The following is a 27085-nucleotide window of genomic DNA, read 5'->3' as shown; positions in this document are numbered from 1 at the left end:
AGTAACTGTGAGAGGGATCTTGGAGTCCTAGTGGACAACCATTTAAATATGAGCCAGCAGTGTGCAGCAGCTGCTAAAAAAGCCAACACAGTTCCCGGCTACATAAACAGAGGGATAGAATCAAGATCACGTGAAGTGTTAATACCACTTTATAATGCCTTGGTAAGGCCACACTTGGAATACTGCATTCAGTTCTGGTCACCACGATGTAGAAAAGATGTGGAGACTCTAGAAAGAGTGCAGAGAAGAGCAATAAAGATGATTAGGGGACTGGAGACTAAAACATATGAAGAACGGTTGCAGGAACTGGGTATGTCTAGTTTAATAGAAAGAAATACTAGGGGAGACATGATAGCAGTGTTCCAATATCTCAGGGGTTGCCACAAAGAAGAGGGAGTCAAACTATTCCCCAAGGCACCTGAGGGTAGAACAAGAAGCAATGGGTGGAAACTAATAAAGGAGAGAAGCAACTTAGAACTGAGGAGAAATTTCCTGACAGAACAATTAATCAGTGAAACAGCTTGCCTCCAGAAGTTGTGAATGCCCCAACACTGGAAGTCTTTAAGAAGATGTTGGATAGCCATTTGTCTGAAACGGTATAGGGTTTCCTGCTTAGGCAGGGCGTTGGACTAGAAGACCTCCAAGGTCCCTTCCAACTCTGCTATTGTATTAATTAGGAAGCATGTTAGCTGATTAAGAATATTTTATATGTCAAAAAAAGAGAATTAAATTCACTTATGACTGATCATTTTCTTGCCTATCCAATATAGTTTAATTTCATTTTGATAGGCTCAAGTGTAGAAATTAAACAAGAATTTAATAATGTGCTAAGGACGAAAAGGAAGAACAGTGTATCATTTCACATCTGCAAGAAGAACGTATGCAATATTAAAAGAAAAGCAATGTATAAGAAATGGGAAAAGAAACTATCAACAGTGTCATTGCTGAACTGGAGTTAAGGATGTCTAAAAGTAACTGAGAAAAAAGTTGGGAAGAACTTTCTTTGGGAAGAAATATTTTCTGACTTTAAGTAAATACAATCCCTGTCCCCACACAGAACAACAAAACACAGATAGTCATTTGTTTGATGTTAAAGAGTGCACATAAACATTAAATAGTGCAAAATATCTGTCAACGAATTTGAGAACAGGATGGGAAAGACTGAAAAGGGGATTATGGTTTGTTTAATATTAAATAAAATTAAAATTGGCAAAAAAAAATAAAGTTTACTAAATCCCACATTTTCATTTGAAACCTTGCAGGATGCTTTTTAAGATTTGATAATCTTGTAAGACTTTGGCCATTAGAAATGCAATTTTTAATGTTATTTTTGACATTTATAGACTCTTCTTAGGTTATCAGTGATTTATAGGTAAAAGTAAAGGTTCCCTTCACACATATGTGCTAGTCGTTCCCGATTCTAGGAAGCAGTACTCATCTCCGTTTCAAAGCCGAAGAGCCAGCGCTGTCTGAAGACGTCTCCGTGGTCATGTGGCCGGCATGACTAAATGTCGAAGGTGCATGGAACGCTGTCACCTTCCCACCAAAGGTGGTTCCTATTTTTTCTACTTACATTTTTACGTGCTTTCAAACTGCTGGGTTGGCATAAGCTGGGACAAATAACAGGCTCTCACTCTGTTACGTAGTGCTAGGGATTCGAACCGCCGAGCTACCAACCTTTCTGATCTATAAGCTCAGCATCTTAGCCACTGAACCACCGTGTCCCATTAAACTAGGGAGACCAGTTGAGTACAATGAAGCTCATATATGTTCAAACCATATCAGGAGTCTACTGCATTGTAACAATTTATCTCAACTTACACTTGAAGAATAAATCAAGCTACCAAATTTCCAGACCTACTGTTAATAATCATTAATGTACATACAAACACATGCTATGCCTTCACGAGCATGCCAGGGTTCACATCCTGCACATTTCCAGCCAGTAGATCCAGGCTTGCACACACATTGTCCAGTGAGAGGGTCACAAGGAACAGGCAGCGAACCATGTGGATGACACTCACATTCTTGACAAGATCCACCAGGAATTTTTGGGTTCCCGGTGTATCCAGCAGAACATCTAGAGATTGAAAAATGTAATAAAAAAGAGCTTTAGAATTTTAGTGCAAATGGCTTTCTACGAATGAATCAAGATATTCTTCTGATTAATTCTGTTATTTACAATTTTACACCTTGTAAACAAAAATGTTCTTTGAATATAGAAATGTAAGCTAAAATTGATGCAGTTTTCTACATTATCCTGAAAAATAATGGCATCAAATTCACGTATATACAATTCGCGATACATAAAACATTATGCATTTGGAGTGAAGGAGGAGTACTTATACTCCCTATTCAATAGCACATGCTGAAAGCCAATATACACAAAGCATTCCATAGTTTGTTTTATGCCTTTTACAACCAGCATTTTCACATTCTTAAAATGGATTTGCTTGATTTTTTTCTTGAAATTACTGTTCAAAAATATCATGTTCTTTAATCAATATAATTTCCAATGTTTTTCTCTACAAGGACAATTACTGTTTCTCTTCTATGACTTTTCTTCTATTGCTATTGTCTTTTTATTGAGAATATGTTAAATATTTAGAAAATGTTTTATAAACAATATGCTTATGGATGCAAAATGGACATGCTGGTTTTTGCATTGCTTAGTTATGGGGAGGAAAGTGAGTGCTTTCTATTGTTTAATAGAAAATTATGAAGGAAGTATCAGAGAAACGCCATGAAGTCATCATCTAATCAAATAGCTTTGCCCACTGAAATATGTATTACATCCTAGAAATCAAATGGCTCATTAGATTATGAAATGATTGTTAATATCTTGCACATAACTTATCACTTTAGAGTTACAGCATGAATTATGAGATCAAAAACATATTCCTTTCATTATAATTGCTAATGGATAAAGGTTTGTGGAATGGGTTTTAATTAGACTAACACAGACATACTGAACTTGTGTGTGTGTGCGTGTGTGTGTGTGTGTGTTTGTGTATACATATACACACATCTCTCTCTCTCTTTCTCTCTCTCTCTCCATCCATCCATCCATCCATCCATCCATCCATCCATCCATCTTTGCACCTCTGCTGATTCTAGAAATGGCCTGTTGCAAAATACTTTCATTTTTGATTCTTTTAAATACCTTACCTTTCACAGTACTGTCCTTCATATCCAGGTGGGCAAGCTGTACATCGGTAATCGTTAACTCCTTCAACAACACACGAGGGACTGAAACTTGTAGTAAAAAAACAGAACACAGTTAACTCTTTCCCTTACTGAAGACATATTAGCTTCGAAGAAGAGATTCACAGAACTTTAAATCTCTGCTCCTCTAAGTCATGCTATCAGTTTAAATTGTTTTATTTCTAAAAGAACTTAAATATAGTCAGATATCATATAACCTGTATCTTGCGAAAGCCTTATAATGCTTCTCGAAGTCCAATTACATGCTTTTAGAAAGTAAACAACCATGAAACTATGAGAAGATCTTTAATATATTTGTATATAAATGTAATAATAGTAATATAATGTCATTCTCCCTGGAAGTATCAATCCTCAGTTATGTATTTTGCTGTCCATGGTAGTAAAAATATTGAATTTCCTTTAAAATGCTATGGAGAGGTCCACCACTTCTCCTTGAATGGTAATAGTTTTAAATCTCATTTCCTAATGTATAATGTTTGTTAGAAATTCTTAAATTCTAGATCAACAGATAATTACTATTAGATTTTGGTGGGAAATTAATCAATTAGATTCTGATAGTAAATCAAGGACTGAGGTTTTGATAGTATTGCTAACTAGCTCTCACCTTTTGTTTTTTCAAGCCTTTATTTTGGCTTGTAAAAAAGAATGTACAGTATATACCTTTTGCCACATAGCAAGTAAATACATGAATTGTAAAAAAAATATTATTTCATTAGAGATTACAAGAAAACACAGTTTTCAGGATACCATTTTTATTTGGAATTCAATTTATTTTTTTGGAAGACAAGAGATTGTGAGAAGTTAGTAAAAGAAAAGGAAAGAAAAAAGCTCTCCAGTATGCTAGGACAACCTGGTCCCTACTTTACTTTTTGACAGTGCAACCAAGTATTACAAATAGTTCATGTCAAATTGGAAAGAGGATTGGAAGTTAGTTTCCTCTCTCCTTCTAGTTTACTTTATCATCTAGATGGAAAGGGAGTGCGATGTGGGCCAGATATGGTAGCCAGTTCATTTCTGTCTTCATAGGAATCATATTTTCAGTATCCAATATTATACGATTGAGGATAAAGCACAACATATGCATTTATATCACACATACAGTAGATGTCATGCACAACTATTGATCACAGCAGCAGTAGTAACAGCTGCATTGCAAGGAAAGCACACAAGTTCGTTCTTCCCCCTTTTTTCTTTTTATTTCAACCCTTCCACTCCACTGTATATTTCGGGATATAGAAATATCAATGCGAGTACTTAAGGCAAATCCTGCATTTAATTCCCAGGACATTTAAATATTACATTATACAAAATTAAGCCAGTTTTGTATTAATTTTGTGGGGGATAATTACCAATCTGCTTTAAAAACTGGAATTGCTGGACTGATTTATTAGTAACTCTCTGAACAGTCAGAAAACTAATTTGGCTAGAGTATGAAAATGATATTGTATATTCAGCCCTGGAGCACAGATTGTGCTGCAATCTTCAGGGTTATTTTATTTTGACTGGTAATACTGTACTTATTTATTATACAGAGATGACACATAGATGTTGCCCTTTAAATTTTATTGTATAAATCTACTGAACCTGAGGCAGAGTAGAACCAGATGTATTGAGCATTCCTTATCCAGCAGAGGCAAATTTGAAATAAGTAGCTTCATTGAAAAACAAAGCTGATAAATTTAATTTTTCCCTATCCCAAGCGTTCCCTATCAAAAGTTCATATAAAAATGTAAAACATGCATCAAAATATCTTTGAAATAAGGGTGAGCTTTGAGAAGGCAGAATTCTTTCTGCTTGCAAAACTACTTTTCTGAACATTAACATAGAAACATAATAGAATTCCTATGTGGTTTGTTAGAAGGGGTCCAACAATAATGGCGGCTATGATACTGATAAAATGGTAATCGTAGGACAGTATGATAATGGGAGAAGCCTCAATCTTAAATAGTGGTGATCTAATATGTGAGTCAAGACAAGCAGGAAGAATTCAACTGTTGGAAGTATGTGCCATTATATCTGCAATGATTTGCAATGCAAAATTACAATACGAGGGCTCGCTGCCTTAGAAGACTGAGGAAAATCCCCAGGGACGACTCACACCCTGGATGGCACTTCTTTACTCTCTTACCAGGGGTGAAATCCAGCAGGTTCTGAAAGGTTCTGGAGAACCAGTAGCGGAAATTTTGAGTAGTTCAGAAAAGCAGTAGCGGAACTTTTGAGTAGTTTGGAGAACCAGCAAATGCCACCTCTGGCTGGCCCCAGAGTGGGATGGGAATGGAGATTTTGTAGTATCCTTCCCCTGGAGTGGGATGGAATGGAGATTTTGTAGTATCCTTCCCCTGGAGTGGGGTGGGAATGGAGATTTTGTAGTATCCTTCCCCTGGAGTGGGATGGAATGGAGATTTTGTAGTATCCTTCCCCTGGAGTGGGGTGGGAATGGAGATTTTGCAGTATCCTTCCCCTGGAGTGGGATGGAATGGAAATTTTGTAGTATCCTTCCCCTGTAGTGGGGTAGGAATGGAGATTTTGTAGTATCCTTCCCCTGGAGTGGGATGGGAATGGAGATTTTGCAGTATCCTTCTCCTGGAGTGGGGAAGGAATGGAGATTTTATAGTATCCTTCCTCTGGAGTGGGTAGGAATGGAGATTTTGTAGTATTCTTCTCCTGTAGTGGGGTGGGAATGGATATTTTGCAGTATCCTTCCCCTGGAGTGGGGTGGGAATGGATATTTTGCAGTTTCCTTCCCCTGGAGTGGGATGGGAATGGAGATTTTGTAGTATCCTTCCCCTGGAGTGGGGGGGGGAGGATGGAGATTTTGTAGTATCCTTCCCCTGGAGTGGGGTGGGAATGGAGATTTTGCAGTATCCTTCCCCTGTAGTGGGGTGGTGGTGGAGATTTTGCAGTATCCTTCCCCTGGAGTGGGATCGGAATGGAGATTTTGCAGTATCCTTCCCCTGGAATGGGGAGGGAATGGAGATTTTGCAGTATCCTTCCCCTGGAGTGGAATGGGAATGGAGATTTTGCAGTATCCTTCCCCTTCCATGCCCAACATGCCATGCCCACAGAACCGATAGTAAAAAAAATTGAATTTCTTCACTAGCTCCTATCATCAGAAAGGAGATATAGAAGCATAGCCAGCCGCACAAACAGGCTGAAGAACAGTTTCCATCCATGTGCCGTCAGACTCCTGAATGTGAAATAACATCATAACTACGTAGTACAATGGACTTGCAGGGCTGGCGCAATGTGTAACATGTTCACACTGGTGCAATAGGACTGGGTGTTTGTTAATATGATTTATTGGGTTAGGGATTTTCTGTCTTCACTGTGAGTTATATTGTATTGGAGGGGGGCTGCACTGAGGGAGCTTAACCAATCTCATTGTACATACGTTGTGCATTGACAAATAAATAATTCTAATTCTGACCCAGATTAACACAAAAGAAACACTATGGCATTCAAAACCCACAGAAAAGCATTCCTTTTCTTATGGTAAGAGCCAGCATCCTCCTCCACCTTGCTTATAATGCATTAAATCAATAGTGCTTGAATGAATAATAAAATTATGCAGTTGTAAAAAATGTAAAGAGATTGATCACTCACAAACTCATTATCATCACATTGTCAATTCACTAAAAATAGACCCACAAACCAAATCACATTCTCCAGATGAGGATTGTTTTTACGTTATGTTGCACACCGAAAACTGAATGTCAGATGAAGAAATAGGAAAGCATTTAAAAATTTAAAGATGTAAACTGGCCTTTGGGGAGGGAGGTAAAGCAGACAAGCAGCCTATACTGGGCCCCACTGTTTCATAATAATCTACAAGACACCAAATCTGAATACAGACCTATACAGAACCACCCTGCTACTTCTGGCTGACCAACCGCACTCAACGTGTAGTCCTCAATGGAACTGCATCTACATGGAGGGAAGTATGCAGTGGAGTACCCCAAGGCTCTGTTTTAGGCCCAGTACTCTTCAACATCTTCATCAATGATTTGGATGAGGGAATAAATGGGGAACTCATCAAATTTGCAGATGACACCAAGCTGGCAGGAATAGCCAACACTCCAGAAGATAGGCTTAAGATACAGAAGGATCTTGACAAACTTGAACATTGGGCACTATCTAATAAAATGAAATTTAATGGTGAAAAGAGTAAGGTTCTACATTTAGGCAACAAAAACGGAATGCACAGGTACAGTATAGGTGGTACCGTGCTCAATAGTAGTAACTGTGAGAGGGATCTTGGAGTTCTAGTGGACAACCATTTAAATATGAGCCAGCAGTGTGCAGCAGCTGCCAAAAAAGCCAACACAGTTCTAGGCTGCATCAACAGAGGGATAGAATCAAGATCACGTGAAGTGTTAATACCACTTTATAATGCCTTGGTAAGGCCACACTTGGAATACTGCATTAGGTTCTGGTCGCCACGATGTAAAAAAGATGTGGAGACTCTAGAAAGAGTGCAGAGAAGAGCAACAAAGATGATTAGGGGACTGGAGACTAAAACATATGAAGAACGGTTGCAGGAACTAGGTATGTCTAGCTTAAGAGAAAGAAGGACTAGGGGAGACATGATAGCAGTGTTCCAATATCTCAAGGGTTGCCACAAAGAAGAGGGAGTCAAGCTATTCTCCAAGGCACCTGTGGACAGAACAAGAAGCAATGGGTGGAAACTAATCAAGGAGAGAAGCAACTTAGAACTGAGGAGAAACTTCCTGACAGTTAGAACAATTAATCAGTGGAACAGCTTGCCTCCAGAAGTTGTGAATGCCCCAACACTGGAAGTCTTTAAGAAGATGTTGGATAGCCATTTGTCTGAAACGGTATGGGGTTTCCTACCTGGGCAGGGGGTTGGGCTAGAAGACCTCCAAGGTCCCTTCCAACTCTACTATTGTATTGTATTGTATTATTCATAGCAATCAGTTGTAACTTTTAGTCCTGTGGTTTTGATTAGTAGTCACTCCAGATACGATGACATGTTCATAATCAAAGTATGAGCACAGCAGAACCCTTCTAGTTATATTTCCTGTGGGTTACAGAAGCTTACTGCCATTGGAGATAGTATATACGACTAGCAGTCATTCAAAATAACTGAAAGGTGCCAAGGGTTAACTATAAATAATCCAAAAGGCAAAAGAGCAAGGAGGGTTGAGATTATCTGATTTGAAATTGTATTTGGAATATAGAACATAGACATATAGGGTTGAAAGGGACCTTGGAGGTCTTCTAGTCCCAACCCCTGCTTGAGCACAAGACCGTACACCATTCCAGACAAATGGCTTTCAGTCTCTTCTTTGAAAACATCCGGTAATGAAGCACCTACAAGTTCTGAAAGTAAACTGTTCCACTGATTAATTGTTCTCATTATCAGGAAATTTCACCTTAGTTCTAGGTTGGATCTCTCTTTAATAATCTTTTTAATGATTTTACAGCCTGCTATTTGGTTGTGGATGATAAGAGTGCTTGCTCCTGAGAACTAAGAATTTTGGAAGGGCATAACCTCAGAATTGGACAGCAGGTCTTTTCATGTTACCACAAAGTTACGTTTATTAAAGCTTTGAAAAAATTACTATGTAAGAAGTGAAGATTCAGATTGTGCCTGAAAACACCATTATGGGTCTCAGCACAAAAAGCATTTTATTGAAAAGAAACAGCAAGCAAAGAATGATGGTTAGGTGTTAGAAGAAAGCTGTTAGAAGAAGAACATAGAGAATATAAAATGAAATTAAGAGAGCAATTAACTGAGAGGGATTTAGTTTTCATTAGTTTTTATATGCAGAATTAAGAGAAAGATATAAGAGAATATTTGAAGTTTAGGGTTAATCTATAGGTCCTTGGTGGTCTTTGAGCTCGATGGTTTTCTTGCATATGTTTCATTACCAAACTAGTAGAGATGAAATTCAACCCGTTCTATCTGTTTCGGGTGAATTAGTAGTGGCTCCACCCACCCACTTGGATGTCATCACATCCCCTTTTTGATGCTCTGGCATGCACAAAAGTCATGCACAGAGATGGTACATGTGAGTGAAGTGTGCACACACATGCTCACATTTGCGAACCGGTAGCGAAGGTAAGTTGATTTCATCCCTGCAAACTAGATAACATCAGCAATGCATGATGATGTTACTTAGTTTGGTAATGAAATGTTTGCAAGAAAATCACCAAGTTCAGAGAGCACCAAGGACCCCACAGAAAAATTTAAGGTAGATAACCAGACATTTAGAATTGAACAGCATAAGATAAAACTGAACTATCCACAAAAAATGAACATCTAAGTGCCAAAATGTATAAACTTTTGCTGAAATTTGAAGCTGAAGAAAAACATGTCAAAAATGTATGATAAAATAGGATAAGAATTTTGGACATAATATACTGATGGAACAATGGGGAAATATGTGGCTGAACGGACTGAAATGCACATTACGTTATAATTTAAAACATTTTAAAAAAATAAAATGATGGATTATTAGTATATAACTCTTGAAAAATTATCCTAAATACATAAAGGTATTTCATATCTATGCTATAAATGTAGACAACAGGGAGGATCATTTTATCAAGCCTAGTGGATTTGAAACAGAACTAGAAAATTTTGGGTTCAAATATACAAAGTAATACAAAGAATTTTCAAGAGCAGCATTCAAATGATGGAAGCAAGAACTTTTCTTGCTGTGAATAAAGGATAAACAATTAGATAAAAGCCATGGAAGATTATTTGTACATATGGTTACTGCTGTGAGACTATTATATGCACAAATGTGAAAAGATTCTGAAACAATTACAATGGAGGAATGATTGGTGAAGAAGATAAATTTAGTAGAGATGGCAGAACTGATTTGCCTAATTAGGAAAAGGAAAATATCTTCATTTATTAGTGATTGGAAATCTCCTATAGACTTTTTGAGGAAGAAAAAAGTCAAGAGTAAAATATGGACAGAAGAAAATTAATTATATAATCTAGAGGTGGAATAAAATGTATTTATTACTGATGTTAAGAAGGTTCGAAACTTCTTTATAATCTTTTCTTTCTATCCTTTTTCTTCTTTCTTTCTTTCTTTCTTTCTTTCTTTCTTTCTTTCTTTCTTTCTTTCTTTCTTTTCTTATCTGTTCATTGTTTTTCTTTATTTTCTCTATTTTTCCTCTAAAATTTGTATTGTTTTTCTCAGTAAAATTTCTATGTATATTTCAATCAAACATGCAAGAATAAAGTGTTCAGAACTTTATTCTTTTTAACTTTACCTAATCTGTAATTGCACAATTACAGGAACTGCTACAATATACGTATATTTGTGAAGTCCATGCACGAAGTGTTTCCTTTTATCTGTTTTAAATATGCTATCACTCAGCTTCATTGTACATTCCTAGTATCTGGAATTAACTTCCACTATACTATGCATAATTTGATAACTTTGATCCTGTTCCTTTTACTTACATTTGTCATAACAAGAAAAGCCCAAATATACCTTTTCTTACTGCCTCTGAATTATTTTAGTTTTTTATTTTCTGCATATTCTCCATTTCTACAATATCTTCCTAAACGTTTGATGACCCAGAAACATAGTTATGGTATAATTTCATTTAAATTTGCTATAGATTCTCCGATAATTGCAAAATAAAAAGTAGAAAATAAAAATATTTCTATGGCATTTCAGTGCTTAAAAAGCATGTGCTTCATCTAAATATAATCCCTATAATACAGGGGTGTCAAACTCAAGGCCTGCGGGCACGATCTGGCCTCTAGGGTGCTTAGATCTGGTCCACAGGGCCACCCTGGAAACAGCCCGCAGTGCCTTTGCCAGAGTAAATGGAGCATGGAGGAGCCGTGTGTGACCTTCCCAAGCTCCATTTTTGACTGCAATGGCCTTCTGCAACTCTCTGCCAGAAAAAATGGAGCTCAGGGGGGGCTGCACATGGTCCTCTTGAGCTTCGTCTTTGGCTGCGACAGCCTCCTGCGATCCTCTGCCAGTGAAAACAGAGCTCTTTTTTCATTCATAGCAAAATTTATCCACCAATATCAGTTCTTGAAATCCACATTAACCAACGCTAAACTATTGTGTGGAATTGAAACTTCCTCAGCCATGCTTATTGCATAAAAACACAGGGCAAACTAATTGGGTTGTGCAGTAGGAAAATAGTGATGGTTCTCCTCTTTTTGTCTAGATAAATCTATTAAAAGAAATGAAAAAGAGAGCCTTATATAGTGTTGCAAGCATGAGGCTGATATGTTTACAGAGCTTTATTAGGTGTCTTTCATTTGAAGAAACATATGGACTAGTATGTCAATGGGTAATTAAATGTGTGTGTGAGATGTGCATGAAATATCAGTGTTGTCTGTGCATTTGCACACGCAGCATTAAGGATAGATCCAATGGTGAAATATTCAGCACTGCAAAAGATGGAAATCAACACTGTGTATCTTTTATATAAATAATCTGATACAAGGTATAAATAGGATGAGAAAAAATGGACTCCTTAGCTGAAATTAATATTATTTTAAGCCACATTTGCAAAAGAATAATGGGATGAGAGAATCATTAGCGTGACAGATAAATTGATTCAGCATGATAATATTGGCTTTAAATTATGTGATCATTCACAAGTCGTCCCAGACCAACGTAACATTAAAGAAGGACTCAATACATTACTAAACCCACTGTATGCCACTGTCATGCTTTTATCGCAATACAAAATATGAGCAGAAGCTTCCCTACAGCTCCCTTGTGACTGCATTGAACTTGAGAGCTGTACTGTAGCTTCACTTCTGAATATAATTTTTATAATGTTCATTCATTATCCACTGACTATCACATTGTCAACTCTTTATGGATTCCTAAATAGCTAACTAGAAGCCATTTCTGAATGAGACAATTTAGCAGAAGTGGTGCAGTCACTACTCAGTGTGATACGATAGGCAGGATTTCACTGAGGAACCCAAGGGAAAGTTGGAATAAAGACAAAGAGAGTCAATGTAGTGTCATGGTTATGGTGTTGCATTCAAACAAAGTCCATTCTCAAGCACTGAAACTCCCTGGGTAACTTGGAGTGACTCTCTCAGTCCAATTTACCTCACAGAATGTTGAGGTAAAATGAGAGGTGTTAATATATAAGCCCCTTGAACTCCCATGGAAAGGTAGAATACAAACAAAAGGGCATAAGTAATCCCTGCTTACTTGTTGCTTGATATGGTCAAAGGGCAGGCACAAGGCTGACAGTCATTGGGATTTCCTCTAACGATTCCATAAAACCCAAGAGCACATCTTTCACAGTGATCGCCATCTGTGTTGTGACGGCAGTTCTGTGGAGAGAAGCAGAGAAGAGATCATTCTAGTTCTACTGCAAAGTCACAACTATTGGTGATAAGGCAGGGATCTAAAAAAAAGTGCACAGGATTAGGTTTCCCCAAAGCCCATAAGATTGAAAATTGATCTTCTTACTCAAAGGTGTAGTGTACCATTATCTAAGAGACGTTGCAATGCATTCTATTTTGATATATTTCTGAAAATTTTAGAGTCCTATAAAATCATATTGAAAAGTATATAGGTGAGCCCCACCCATATTATTATGCATAAACCAATATGTTGAAGAATAACATTTTTTAATTTAATGGGGATTTATGATCTGACTTTATGCAACTTCAGTACTAGTAGTATTGAAAAAAATGAGGATAAGTGACCCTCATTTTTGTCAGCGGCATATAATTTTTTCATTCCTCTTTGCTTTTGCCCAGTTCTGCAATTGTATTAAATTAAGATAATATTAAGAATCTGAAAGCACAAGATTGTTTATTTTCTGGACTTGCTTTAAGTTCAGAATTCCCCCCCCCCAAGATTTATACTCCAGATAATCCATATTATTTAAGAAAAGCTTATTTATTTTGCATTACAATACTATAAATTTAGAAAAGTGCAGTAGAGATTAGTCAAGGTATTTTGATAAATAATGTTAACTTCCCCACCCACTTATTATTTTTCCATTTTCCCAAAAAATATTTTGTGATCTGTTTTCTTGCCTTCTGCTTAAGTAAGAATTGCGGAAATAGATAGCTCTAATAGTAATATAAAGTAATAATCACTTCTAGAAATTATCCAGAGTCATTGGTGTTACTAATACTGGATCACCAAATACAGATGGAAGAGCTCCATGTTCTTCCATTAAGAGCCTTGTTCAGGAAGTTGAGTGAGAGGGTGTAAAAGAAGAGAAATGTGGAAGTGGAGAAGGACTAAATAAAATAAAATCACAGAATAATACAATAATTAAATAAAATTAGAAAATAAAATAAATTACTTTCTGAAATCATTTTGTAGAGAACCCCTTAGTCCTGGCAGGACCACTATTTATGGTTTAAGGTAACCTCATGTGGAGACCCATGCTTGACAGCAGGCATTAAATTCTGCCATCATGGAAACACAGCCAATCATGTTTGGGGAGCAAATACATATTTTTGTTTTATTTTTTACCACAGAGATGCTACTGCTGCTTCTATGGTTAAGTCGGCACTTATTTTCTGAGCACAATGTGAATGTCTTCAAAGAAACTTGTTAGTATTTAATAAGTCTTACAATTAAAATGATAAAATCAACAACAAAACTGACATTAAAAATTGTATTGTTCAATTATTCCTATTGACTTCAGCTGCAAAGATATCTTCAGAATCTGGAAAATAGGAGTAAAGTAAATCATCTAGAAAAAGCATATATTTTATACCTGACAAATTGAGGTTTCGGGGTCACACATTTCACTATGCCTGTGGCATGAACAAGGGACACAGGCTCCTAGGGCAGGACCTGGCCTTCTGCCAGTAGATGGAGAAGCAAGTCTATAAAAACCTGGGGAACAGGTCTGCAAGAAATAAGACAAACAAACCCAGTCCTTAATAAGTTTCATCCCCATTCCTTTTGTCAGACAACTTCTTCTTTCCACCCAATATCTCTTATTTATACAAAGTACAGGACATCTTAGGTCTATCAGATTATACAATTTTTCAGAATTTTCCAATCCTCAACAATTTTTTTTCCTTTCAGGATTTTCCTCCACTGCAATTCTTCACTGATGTGGAATACAATGGAAGGCAGACAGCCACTCAGACATCTGAGCAATGAAACAGAAAGTGATCTGGCATAGATACCAGAATTCTGGTAGCTAAATCAGAATTCAGAACAGAAATAATATTAAAAATATGGAACGATGGAGATACATATAGGGGATATAGATTTTATATACATATCCCTACAGTATACAGCATTATATTATCATTTACAATATCCCAAACTATAAATAATACTCATAATCTAATGTATGCATAAATAATATACCTACATGGAATTCAAACATCATACTGCAGACCCTATCCTATCCATTCAAATATAATTCATAAGCACTTTAAGATAAACTTTATAGGTACAGGGTATATTACCTCACATGACAAACCAAAATGGCCCACGGGACAATTACATTGCTCAATCAATTGGGCACTTGGAGTTCTTCTTGATACATTTCCTGTATCTGCAACTTCCAGGCTAATCTCGGAAATTCTAACAGAAGAAAACAGAAGGGAAAAAAACCACAAATTAAACTGTTCAGATTAAATTTCACTTTATTTGATAGACAAGAACATTTACACTCAACGTCTGGGCATTATTTAGAAAAGAAAAAAATATCTCAGTCTGTCTCTTTAAATTATTTTTAAATTATTTTTGTCATTATTGGCCTTAGCTAGTGGTGTTAATGTAAACGTATACTTACTCAGTTTAACTTTTATCTAATTTAGAACCCAAATACCAGCATTCTAAAGGCAGAAAAAAAGAAACAAGAAGTTCTACAGACTTCAGTGTGACTTATAAATGTTGTCAGCCACCATCCGTATGTTGTCTGCTCATTGTGACTACACTGAAGCAAATGTAGAAATAAAGTTATCATGCCAGATATAAATTAGAGACGGGGAACTAAGGCAGAGGGAATCTTTTTTTTTTTTTTTGGTAAGAAGAGTATGTGTGATTTTTTCCTAGATAAAATTCTGTTCAAAATTTGCACTAATCTGTCACTGGCCTTGTCCTCATTATAGGATGATTATCCTTGGTTAGATGTTGCACTCAAGCAATGTCATGTGGAGATAGGACAATTTTGGGAGGAGGAGAAAAAGGGAAACATTGGGGCAGAAGAGACAAAATGGATGTGTATACTAAAAAGCAGCTTTCACAGCAACAATTCATAAACCTATAAAAACATTTAAAACAAATGGAGGAAAGAGATATCTCAATATTTCTCCACTGATCTTTACCAGAAGTTCTAGTAGTTGTGTTACAAAATACTTGGAAACAAGAGAAACAGTCCATTTGCAGCAAAATAAGCAGGAAAGGCAGATGTAGTTTCTACAAAGGCTCTGTTTTAAAAAAAAAAATTGTAAAGCAAATGGTTCCCAGGGCCAGCAAGACATGTGCTGTTGTCTGGAACATCTTTAGTGGATTTTAGTTTGAACTCTGAGACCCGATCAATATCAGGGATCTGGAATTAACTAATAGTAAAATAGAACCCATAGTCCCAGTTCAGCTAGATTAATTAAATTAGTCTGCTCTCTTGGAAAAAAAAAACACTCCATCCATTTAATGTAAGAAATGTTTCAATGTTCAATCCTAAAATGTTAAAAGGGGAACAACAAAATTAACACAGCAGGAGAAAAATGTTTAGCTTTGGCTTTTTAATGGCAGCTTCTGAATCACTCACTGTAATACTGTTGCTTTCATGCAGAAACATGATTAGTGCTGCTGCTAAATTACATAACTAATATGGTGCACTGCTGGAATTAAGCTATTTTTACACTTGAAGCTACTGTCAGCATGATGTTTTCTTATAATGTTTTGCTGCAATATATCAATGATCTGCAAGGCTGCATTTACAAACATTTCATAAATCCCACTTTTATATCTCCTAGGATTAATGTGTGAATAGTCAGTTTCGTCAAAATTCTTATCAGCCCATGTTTCGTCTTTCAAGCCCTGGTCTTGACCATGAGTGTGGATGTCACACAGTTTGTTGAAAATGCTCTGTGACAGGGATAAGCTATTTTGTAAACCATTAGGTGCTTTTGTCTCTAGGTCCCATAAACCCTAGCTACTGTCATAGCAGCTTCAGTTGATGAAACTAAAATCAGAATATATGGGTTCACCAGACTGCCTATTTAATAATACTTTATTTACAGTCACAGACCAAAACACGACCACTGCAAAAGAGACACAGCAGCCAGTCACCAAAACCCCAACTAAGGGAGGATTCAGCTCTCTCCTCTAATGGTCACAGCTCTCAAGAAAAACCTGGAAACCTGAGAGATGATCTACGAGGAGATATCCCCAAGGCAATGCACAAAAAATCACAGCCATCAGGACCAGAGGGGACGATTTCAGGAAGAGACAGTAACCTAGATCTGTCTGCGCTATACATAGGGCAAAATAGAAGGACATGCTCCGCTGTCTCAACCTCGGCTCTGTCACAAGGGCACAGCCGCTTATTTATCGGGAGCCTCTTGTAACGACAAACCAGAAGTGCTGAGGGCAAGACATTGAAGCGAGCTAGGGAAAAAGCTCTTCTATACTTGGGAATGGTTAGGGTATAAAAATAGGAAGCCATCCTCAATCCATAGTTATTAACTTGGTTGAGAGTCAGGGGGGAGCAAGTTTTATTGGCTCTGGCTCGTAGATATTGTAAATCAATGTCCACAAGCCGTTGGACTATCCTAAATTGGGCATCCTTGAGGTCGTAGTTTCCCAAGGCATCCTCGGTGAAACCTAGCAGATGAAGTTTCTTCAGCAGCTCTTTCTCCCAGCGAGAAATATGGGAGTCCGTGAACACCAGGGAGAGGTAGCTGCCAGGAACTGCCAGAAAGAGCACCCAAAACCACCATTTAAAGGTGTTTATCCAGGCCATACATTCCACCGATCGAATGCCGAGTTCCAGGTATATCGGGGCAAAACCAACACAAGGGGGAAGACCCAGACGTTTTCTAAGGAAAGCAGCCTGGGTTCTTTCAATGCAATCCTTGCCTATTTAGCCACAGAGAAGCACACATATTCAATATTTGTGGGCTTAGTTTTAAACTATTCAGTCTATACCCATGATGGTGAATCTTTGGCACACATGCCACAGGTGACATGCATAGCCTTTTCTGAGGGCACGCAAGGCATTGCCCTATGTCAGCTCCAGCATGTAAGTGCATGCTGGCCAGCTGAATTTGAGCTTCTGGAGGGTGGGGAGGGGTGTTTCCGCCCTCCACAGGCTTCAGGAAAGTCTCCGGAGCCTGTAGATGATGAAAAATGGGCCCATCAAAAGTTGGGAAATGAACTTCGGGTAGGCTCATTGGGCCATTTTTCGTCCTCCCCAGGGGCATAAAACAGACCTACCAGGCCCACCAGAAGTCAGAAAATGGACAATGTCCGGCTTCCAGAGGGCCTCCGGAGGAGCAGGGGAGGCCAAAAACTGATCTACCGGACCCACTGGAATTCAAGATATATGCTGTTTCTGGCCTCCAGAGGTCCAGGAGGTAAAGGGCGGGCTGTTTTCACCCTCCCCAGAGTCAAAGAAAGCCATGCATGCATGCCTGGGGGGCAGTAGGGAGAGTTGTGTGTGCATGTGCAGGTGGGCACAACATTGGGGGGCATTTAATTGCGGGTGTGGGCACGCACACACAATAATGTTTGCGCTTTTGGCACCTGAGGAAAAAAAAGTTCGTGATCATTAGTCTATACAATTTATTGGAAATCATGCTGTAAGGAATCAATGGCAATAATGCTGATGAAACAGTCAGATATTTGATCCATAATATCTTTCCTAGTTATATAATTAATAGAAGCTTTTTAGGTCTCTTGATGGTGGTCCATGTCAACAGGAAATATTAAACACAAAGCATTTCATCTTTCAAAGACAAGACAGATGTTGTATCACTGAACCATACTTTTAAACCATTGAATTACATTCAAAGGATAACACTTTTGAATATGGGGAGATCTGGAATCCCCGCAAGGAGGAAGGGCAATAGAAAGCATAGAGTTGTGAATAAATGTGTCCTAATTACTGATTTCAAATCCTCTTATTTTACAGCAGTATGTCTTTTTTCATATTTTTCTAGATAACTGTTACAAATGTCACATTTTAGAAAACATAAATAAAAATCAATGAAGAAAAATGATTAATACATCTCGGATTGTGTGAATTGCAGTACTCCACTATTTACCTTTTAAATAATAACTACTCAATTACATTGTCATTAAAAGAAGTGCTTACTCTCACAGTATATAATTGATCTATGCAAAATGTTACTATTAAGATGCACTTATGGCTATTGACTTGGACACTTTAACAAGAATTAGACAAATTTGTAGAAGATAGTGGTACTGAGATTATCAGTTACAATGACCCAGTGTCACAGAAAATTCCAATTCCTGAGAGATAATAGCAAAAGAATGCTGTTATACTCATGAGATACTATTTAGCTTCTCATGGACATTTAGTTGGTTTGGTTCCTATAAAAATGCTATAAGAATGCTAGATTAGATGAGTTTTTCATCATACTTGTATATGGCTCTTCCTAAATCAGCCCAGAAAGTATAGATAAAACATACATAATGCCAATATGGCACACTTTTTTCAATAAAGGATAATATTTGTAGTTCATGGTTGAAGTGAATGGCCCTTGGTGCTCTCTGAGCTTGCTTGTTTTCTTGCTGATGTTTCATTCCTCAAACTAGGAAACATAATCAATGCTAGTAAGGAGTGTGCTTTGTGGTCAATTTATACTCTAGTGCAGGGATCAGCATCCTTCTGCTATGGCTCCCTGTCACTGGTCAGCACCACAATTTTGAGAGGAGCTTCTGGTTGGGAGGGGGAAGCATAGCACGCCAGGGGGAGCTCCACAATTGAAAGGGCTTTCGGTTAGGACAGGTAGAGGAAAAAGGATGCCACATTAGGAGGAGACTCTATGGTGTGGTAACCGGACTTCCGGTTGACTCCAGAATTGAATGGGGGGCTTCCAGTTAGGACCTTTGTGGCTCTTTGAATGTTTAAGGTTGCCAACCCTTGTTCTAGTGGCTTGCCCTGTCAGTGGGTGGGGTGTGTGTCTTAGAGAGATTATGTGGTTGGGCTGTTAGCTGTTGACTTCTTTGGCAATTTCTTGATTGGGGTATTGTTTACTTGATTGTTGGCCTGATGTTAATCCTGGAGCTAATCTGTGCTGATCAGGATGATGATTGCTGGTGAGAGGTGCCAGAGAGGTTGGGTCTTTTTTCATTCTAGAACATGTAAATAAACTAGGCACTTAGAAATAAATATGATGCTATTCAGAGATTTTACTAAAAGTACACATCAGACTTTGGGCAGGCAATAATGTGAGAGAGGTGAGTACTGAGTTAAACCAATTAGTTCATGGACAGCTGGACATTACCAGAACAGGTTAAAGGGAATCGAAACAAGTGCAGGCTAACTTCTGAGGCAAAAAAAAGCAAGAAGGAGATGCAAAATCCTTGGCAAATTACATGGCTCACAATTTAAGAGAGTAGAAGAAAGAATCTTCAAAGTTGGGACAAGGTGCTCTGCCATGATAAGATTGCTTGGCTGCTTTGACTTTGCTGATTTGATTTGATCATCATTAATCAAAGTTGACTTTTAGAATAATTTCTAGGTTTTGAGCCCTATGGGAATTTTCATCTTCTGACAAGATTACTATTTTCCTTTTACTATGGCTAAAGAAAGCTGGAATCTTACATAGATTGGCAAGTTTAAGATCATGGATCTCCATGTAAATAACACGGTGTAGAGGAGTGCCTTATGATTTTCCTGTGAAAATGAATCAATCCCTGATGATTGATACTAGTATTTAGTATTACTGATTACATCATATAAAAGGCTTACCTGCTTTGTCTCATGAATCTGCCATGAGTTGCTTTGATAAGTATGTAATGAATGTTGTACAGGACATCCATGAAATCCTCACGGGTCACAGTCTGTGTGATCCTTGGATCATCACCATAGTATTTCCACTCATGCTGAAAAGGAAGTCATGACAGGAATGCTAATGATTTAACTGTTTCCAAAGGGCTAATGACAAAACAGATTGGAATGAAAAATTACCTCTGTCATTTCTATCTCATGCCTTGTCAACTGGCCATTCAGAGGAGCGACCACATGCCTGACAATAATTCGTGTGTGTGTGGGAAGCCCGCCTCTGATTATGACCTGGGGATTGTAAGTTGCGAAACCTGTGTCTTCCCTTGCTTCAAAAAAGATAGCATATTTCAGCTTTCCTCCGTAAGCCATCAGCTAACAAAGAAGAAGACACCATATAAATAATAATATAGACAGGCTGTCAAAATGAAATACAAAGAAATAAGAAAAATAATATTATGGTGAGTATCTGAAGATGCTCTGAAGAATTCCTGAAGAAGCATGAACTAAATGATTAAAGTTATGATTTTCATTGTATCAAATACAAATTACAAGAACTATATAATGAAATAAAATGAGATTATGGATTTTATTTCCCGTGTCTATTTAAAAAACAAGCAGGAATGTTTTTTTTTCTGTGCATACCTCAAATACCAGATATTTTTTCAATTTGAAATATTTCCTGCAACTAGGATAATCTAGAATAGAGAATGGATAATATGGGAACTTTTATGCTATATATTTTAAATTTATAGCATAAAAGTTCCCATATTATCCATTCTCTATTATGAATTTTATGTACAATGAAAGTCAAATGTAAAGGAAAAAGAAGAAGAAAAAAGATGGGGGGGGGGAAAGCAAAATAAAAACCAAGGTTATGAAATATATTGACTTCCAACTTTCCAATTTTTATATTTTCAATTATTAAATTCAAAAAAATCATGTTTTTACTTTTTTCTTCTTTTAGCAAAAAAAAATCCATAAAAGTTTTCTATTTTTTTTAAAAAAATGCTTGTTTCCCCCTTGACCAAATATGTCAGTTTTACTGTTTCTACCAATTCTTACATGTTTACAATCCATTCATCCATTATGGGAATCTCAGTACTCTTCCATCAATGTGCCTATCTTGCTGGAACTTTTATGCTTCTTAAGGGTATTATTTCGTATCTCTGTATAGCTGATAAGGCTAGATCAACTAAAAGGCAATTGAGTTTGGGACTGGATAATCATAACACAAATAAGGTCAAGTGACACAAGCACTTGGATTATCATACTATTATACCTCTTTTCCTACTATCAAAATACTACTTCCTCAGCTTCAGGTCTATTCTATTCATCATGATAATTAAAGGAAATTATTCAAGTACTACAGGAAGCTTTGAAACAAATACAGTTTGTTCCCCTCATGATTTTAACTTTTTGAGTATATCATACATCTATATTCTAAAAAAATTTAAAAATCTATATAGCTTTCCTTTAGATATCAGGTATCTTAGCTATAGCTCTGATATTATTCTTAAGGTAAAGGTTCAGTTCCCCTCACATAGATGTGCTAGTTGTTCCTGACTCTAGGGGGTGGTGCTCATCTCTGTTTCAATGCTGAAGAGCCAGCACAGTCCGAAGATGTCGCTGTGGTCCTGTGGCTGGCATGACTAAACACCGAAGGTGCATGGAATGCTGTTCCTTCCCACCAAAGGTGGTTCCTATTTTTCTACTTGCATTTTTACGTGCTTCCAAACTACTAGGTTGGCAGAAGCTGGGACAAGTAACGGGAGCTCACTCCATTACGCAGCACTAGGGATTTGAACCGCCGAACTGCTGACCTTTCTGATCGACAAGCTCAGTGTCTTAGCCACTGAGCCACCGCATCCTTTATATTATCCTTAGCAAAATAATATTACAGAGTCATGGGCTAAAAAAAAATTAGACCTGCCTAAAAGTCATACTTTCCAATGAAGGTCTCTAACAGAATTCGTTATTTAGTTTTGTTTTCACGTAGAGAGACTGCCTGAAGAAGAATTATAAAATATTAGAAAAACAAAACGATACATGGCTTTAAGCTGTGGATTGTAGACATGTCACTATTTGAATTAAGTTTTAGCAGGGGTTTCTTCCTGACAAAGAGACAAGGAAAAGCTTTTTAAACAATAGGATTATTTAGAGGGGGAGATAATCTATTTGTAACATGATACTCCAAAACTCCTTTTCATTTCCTTTTTTCTCTTTTTCCTTACTACCATGATGATTAATTATGAGGTTACGCTATATTTTTAATTCTTTTAATTCTGTTAATTAGCTTGATAATAATAAAATGAATAATATTTCATTATCTGGTTTCTCTTTTAATGGAAAACAATTAGAAAGAATTAATAGTTATGATTGTGACAATAAAATGGTAACTTTTCATTAGTACTTTCAAGTTCTTTCTAATCTTTGTTGGGGGGGGGGGAGAAAAGAAATGACAAAATATAAACTGCAATTAGAATTCCCATCTTTTACCTTCTTTCCTTCGAATTGTTCTGGAAGTCTCCAATAAAATGGTTCTGAATGTAGATCCTGCATTACCAAGTCAATATTTGCAATTGTCTCTGGATATTGGTATATAATCCCTTTGGTAGTTTGGTGCTGGACATTTTCATCAACCAAAGGAAGGACAACCTGGTCTGGCTTCAGAGTCAACTAAATGAGAATAAAGGGTTGGATCAATATCTATCTCTATCTCTGTCTTAAACTCTGTTCTATAGAAAGTTATTGTTAAAATATTTATCAAACAATGACATCTACATAAAATACATACTGTAATGACTAATATATAATGAAATAGATATAATAATAAAATACATGAAACATTAAAGATGTAAACCAGCACCTTGAATTAGACTCAGAAGCAAGCTGGCAGCCAAAGCAGCTCATGGAGCAGAAATTTAATGTACGCTGGCCTAGGAGCATCCCCACAATCTACCCCATCCACACAACCTACCCCATGGCATTCTTCAAGGGCATCCCTATATAGAGTCCAATCTGGAGAAGTCTAGGGCATGGGAACAGAGCCTCCAGGTTTCAGGAATGGGTGTAACTCGCACACAGCAGAAAGCTATGAAAAGGCCCTCCTAGCCACAACTGCCACTAGCTCCTTGAGCAAGAGTTGTGAGTTTAGAGGATGCCTAGATTGCATCTGTTTGATGGGCACTGTGACCCTATCCATCACTAAAGATTTGCAATTACAAAAATAATCATAGAAATCAGAAATAACCGAATATTAAGTGTAATTAATACTTGGGCCTATCACCCATCCAAAATACATAAATAGATAGTAGTTGTATATAGTAACCACGAGTCTGTATAAGAAACAGAATATACCAGTTTGTTTACAGATGCAATTAAAGATGCTGATAGTTAGTTTTAAATGGATGACAACGGTTTATGGCAATGTCTCTTCCTGGTTGTTTTTATGTGTCCTGTCTGATCCATCAAGACAGGCATATGACAGGTACCATCAGTCAAGGAGGGTTGGCTGGTGGAGTGCCATGGTATCCACCTCCTGGAATAGCATCTCTCCCATTAGTTTGACCCCACCTTGTTAGCCTTTTTAAAGACTTTGAAGACCTAGTTTGGGTTTTCTATGTGTGAAAAAAAGTGGGTCTGTTTTTGTGTTTTTTATGCATTAATGTTGTATTCTCTTACACTATACAAAATAAATATTTTGTATTCCAAGTATTCCACACTTGGAATACTGGATCCAGTTCTGGTCATTACAATACAAAAAAGATGTTGAGACTCTGGAAAGGGTGCAGAGAAGAGCAACAAGAATAATTAGGGGCTGGATGCTATAACGTATGAAGAATGGTTACAACAATTGGGCATATCTAGTTTAATGAAAAGAAGGACTAGAGGGAATATGACAGTGTTCTAATATTTGAGGGGCTCCTACAAAGACAAGGGGGTCAAACTATTTTCCGAACCACTAAAAGTCAAGATGAGAAAGAATCGATGGAAACTAACCAAGGAGAGAAGCAACCTAAAACTAAGGAGATATTTCCTAATGGTGAGAACAATAAACCGATGGAACAACTTGCCTTCAGACTTTGTGGTGTTCCATCACTGGAGGATTTCAAAAAGAGACTGGACAATCATTTATCTGAAAAGGTAAAGGTGTCAGGCCTGCAGTCATACTCCTTTTAGAATCTTTGGCCTGCCACACTCTCTATTATTTTACTATGCTGTTTCATTAGTGGGGTAATTGGGAGGGGGAATAGTAAGGAGTAGAACGTGTTGTTCTTGAAATAAAACATTCCTTTCTAGAAGGTCATTCTTTGTCTCTGCACCTGGAACTAGATGGGTGGAAATGCCAGCGTGGCAGTGTAAGATTGGACTATGTGATGGACTTGTGGGTGTGGAGGCAAGATCATGAACTGTCAACTGGGTGGAAAACCCAGGAAACTTTCAGATTCGGGTTTTCCACAGATGTGCCAACACGTCTCTCTTAATAAATTGGAACTTTGATTATTACTTTGCCTTGAACTCTGATTTAATTTTGGATGATGTTTGGAACGTTGACAAAAGGATCTCCTGCCAAGCAGGGGGTTGGATTAGAAGACTTCCAAGGTCCCGTCCAACTCTATTATCTTATGTTCTAAATAAACCTGGTTTGGTGACAGAGCCCTAGGCATTGGATGGTTATTTTGAGGGCTTTTTATGATTCTCTATCTGTTATGTGCTTTATTTCTTGTTTTATTTTAATATTTGTTTATATTTTATTTGTTTTTAGTCATTTACTTGAGTCATGTACTTGAGACGGGTGGCTCTATAAATTGAAGAAATAAATAATTACAAGTATCTACCGTATGTCATTCATACCAATTAAATTAAGCAAAGAAAACCATTCATAAAAGCATCTGTTCCTTTATGGAACGTCACAGAATAAGGGCTGAGAAAAATTCCTGGATTGACATTATTCTTTCTCTGCAATATTTCCAGCAGATTCAGTAACACGCTTCTTTGAAATGCTAATGCCAAAATGAAGCGAAGTGCCTGCCTCGCCTCTGGAGGTGTTCCTGGATCCCATGCATTAAACATGCTAATCAGCAAGAAACTGGTTTATTTGAAATATACGGCTCCATTCATGGTACTTCTACATCAGAAAATTTGCCAGTTGCGCTTCACTGTTCTAAAATAGGACCGGAATACTTAGAAGTTGTAAGTGCTCAGAGACATTGCCGAGTGAAACTGCAAGCCTCATTTAAATATGAGAAGTGAAAAGAGGGATAATTGATCATTAGGGAAATTTTAAATTGACATTTTAAATCATGCACATTTCTACTTTCCTAAGATATACAGGAGAGGTGAAGCTTTGATTATGCAAGTCTGTGCTCTTTAACATTAGGGAGTTAGTCCCATTCAATACAGTGGACTTACTTCCATGTAAAGAAACACATGATTGCTCTTTTTATATCTCTAAAGTGTATTGAATAAGTTATACAATATTACCATTTCAGCCACAAGAAATCAGTTAAATTCCTATGCTGTGGAATCTTCTCCCCCTCCCTGAGGTAAGGATATGAACTAGTGATGTTACTTTTATTACTATTAACAACATATTTTTGTCTATTCTTGTTTTACCTGCTTTATAGCATTTTTAATATTTTTAATATTTGTTCATGGTAATTATTTTAGATATTTTTTAGTTTTGCGATACATTGTTTATGGTCACTTGTTATGAGGTGGGTGGTTAGATAATTGGAAAAGGTGAGATGAGTGGCTATATAAATTAGATTTGGGGATGGTTGTAGATTACTAAGATATTACCGTATCAAATACTATACTATGTTTTACTGTGGTCCAGTCTTGACACATTTGATAAGGATTGTCAGTAGATCATTTGAAGTAGATAGGAAAATCTTTCAGTAATAATAAATCAGATGACTACTTGATGGAAAAATTAAAAACCATATGTGGTTCTCCCAAGGCTTCTATATTCTTTTGCAAAGAAGGAATCATATGAACCCTCAAATTTGCCTCATTTGCTAACAAGGATCCCAAAGCTAGGTGGCAGGAAGGGATTGGCATTTAGTGTTTCTCACCAACAGCTGTCTCCTCAGCAACATTTGGAATATTGGAGGTTCTCTTATCTATGATAATATCTGTCAAAGAGTGATACGAGCTAAAAGACCATTCACATGCGGTGTGTTTTTCCTTTTCCTTTTGATTCATATCACTGCCCTGGTCACCAGACTTTATTGGGGTTACAGCCCTGGGGAACCCCCCTCCCCAGCAATTCTTGACTGTTTTAAAGATTTAATATACAGATCAACATCTTCAGTTAGTGGACATAACCCCTTTTTATTTGTAATCATCTGTAGGTTGAACCATAGTTTTAAAACCTGAACCTTTCCTTTATCAGTTCAGTTTCCAAACACCTTTCAGTAAGTGCCTGCAGGAGCTCTACAAAAATGAGACTATTACTTTAAAAGCATAGTCTGAAATTTCAAATTCCCCTTTTTGTAATATTCCTGAAACATGGTCTAGTTTAGAGAGCAAATTTCACAATCTTCCAGTTAGTTTATGTTCAGTTGTAAGCTTCTAAATGTTAAAAAGCCCACATACTTGTGTATAACCTTTAATACACCAACACAATATTGTAACTAACTTTTATTTGCAGGGTTTTCAGATAATTTATAAGATTTCTATTTCTTTTATTCATTTGCTGTCATCCTTTTAAGCAACCCAAGATAGTTTCAAAATAATTTGCTGCAAAAGACAGTTAATATAATAAAAAATCAAGACTTAAAAATTCATGTAAACTCTGGCTGTCTCATGTTTCACATCCCCTGGAAATCAACCTCTCAGCCATGCCTTGCTCCAAACTGAAATCTCTATTTAATAAGATAGAATGACATTTGAAATGTCTATGGATGCTTCATCA

At 37.1% G+C, this 27085-nt stretch overlaps 1 protein-coding gene across 1 annotated transcript in view; it reads right to left on the bottom strand.

The window, feature by feature from the left end:
• The window catches only part of LAMA2 (laminin subunit alpha 2), a 464667-nt gene that overhangs the window by 120235 nt on the left and 317347 nt on the right, over window positions 1–27085 (bottom strand). Inside the window, exons 26-33 of the mRNA XM_081941542.1 lie at window positions 22663–22842; window positions 20350–20538; window positions 20131–20264; window positions 14651–14768; window positions 13942–14076; window positions 12408–12532; window positions 3169–3255; window positions 1887–2080 (exon numbers count right to left, since the gene is read on the bottom strand). Of these exons, the coding sequence (XP_081797668.1) occupies window positions 1887–2080; window positions 3169–3255; window positions 12408–12532; window positions 13942–14076; window positions 14651–14768; window positions 20131–20264; window positions 20350–20538; window positions 22663–22842 (1162 nt within the window). The remainder of the gene's footprint in view (window positions 1–1886; window positions 2081–3168; window positions 3256–12407; window positions 12533–13941; window positions 14077–14650; window positions 14769–20130; window positions 20265–20349; window positions 20539–22662; window positions 22843–27085) is intronic.

The sequence above is a fragment of the Natrix helvetica genome (assembly GCF_964273705.1).
Source record: "Natrix helvetica genome assembly, chromosome: 2".
Taxonomy (NCBI): Eukaryota; Metazoa; Chordata; class Lepidosauria; order Squamata; family Natricidae; genus Natrix; species Natrix helvetica.
The sequence above is the reverse complement of the archived record's forward strand: the minus strand, read 5'-3'. Positions and strand labels throughout refer to the sequence as shown.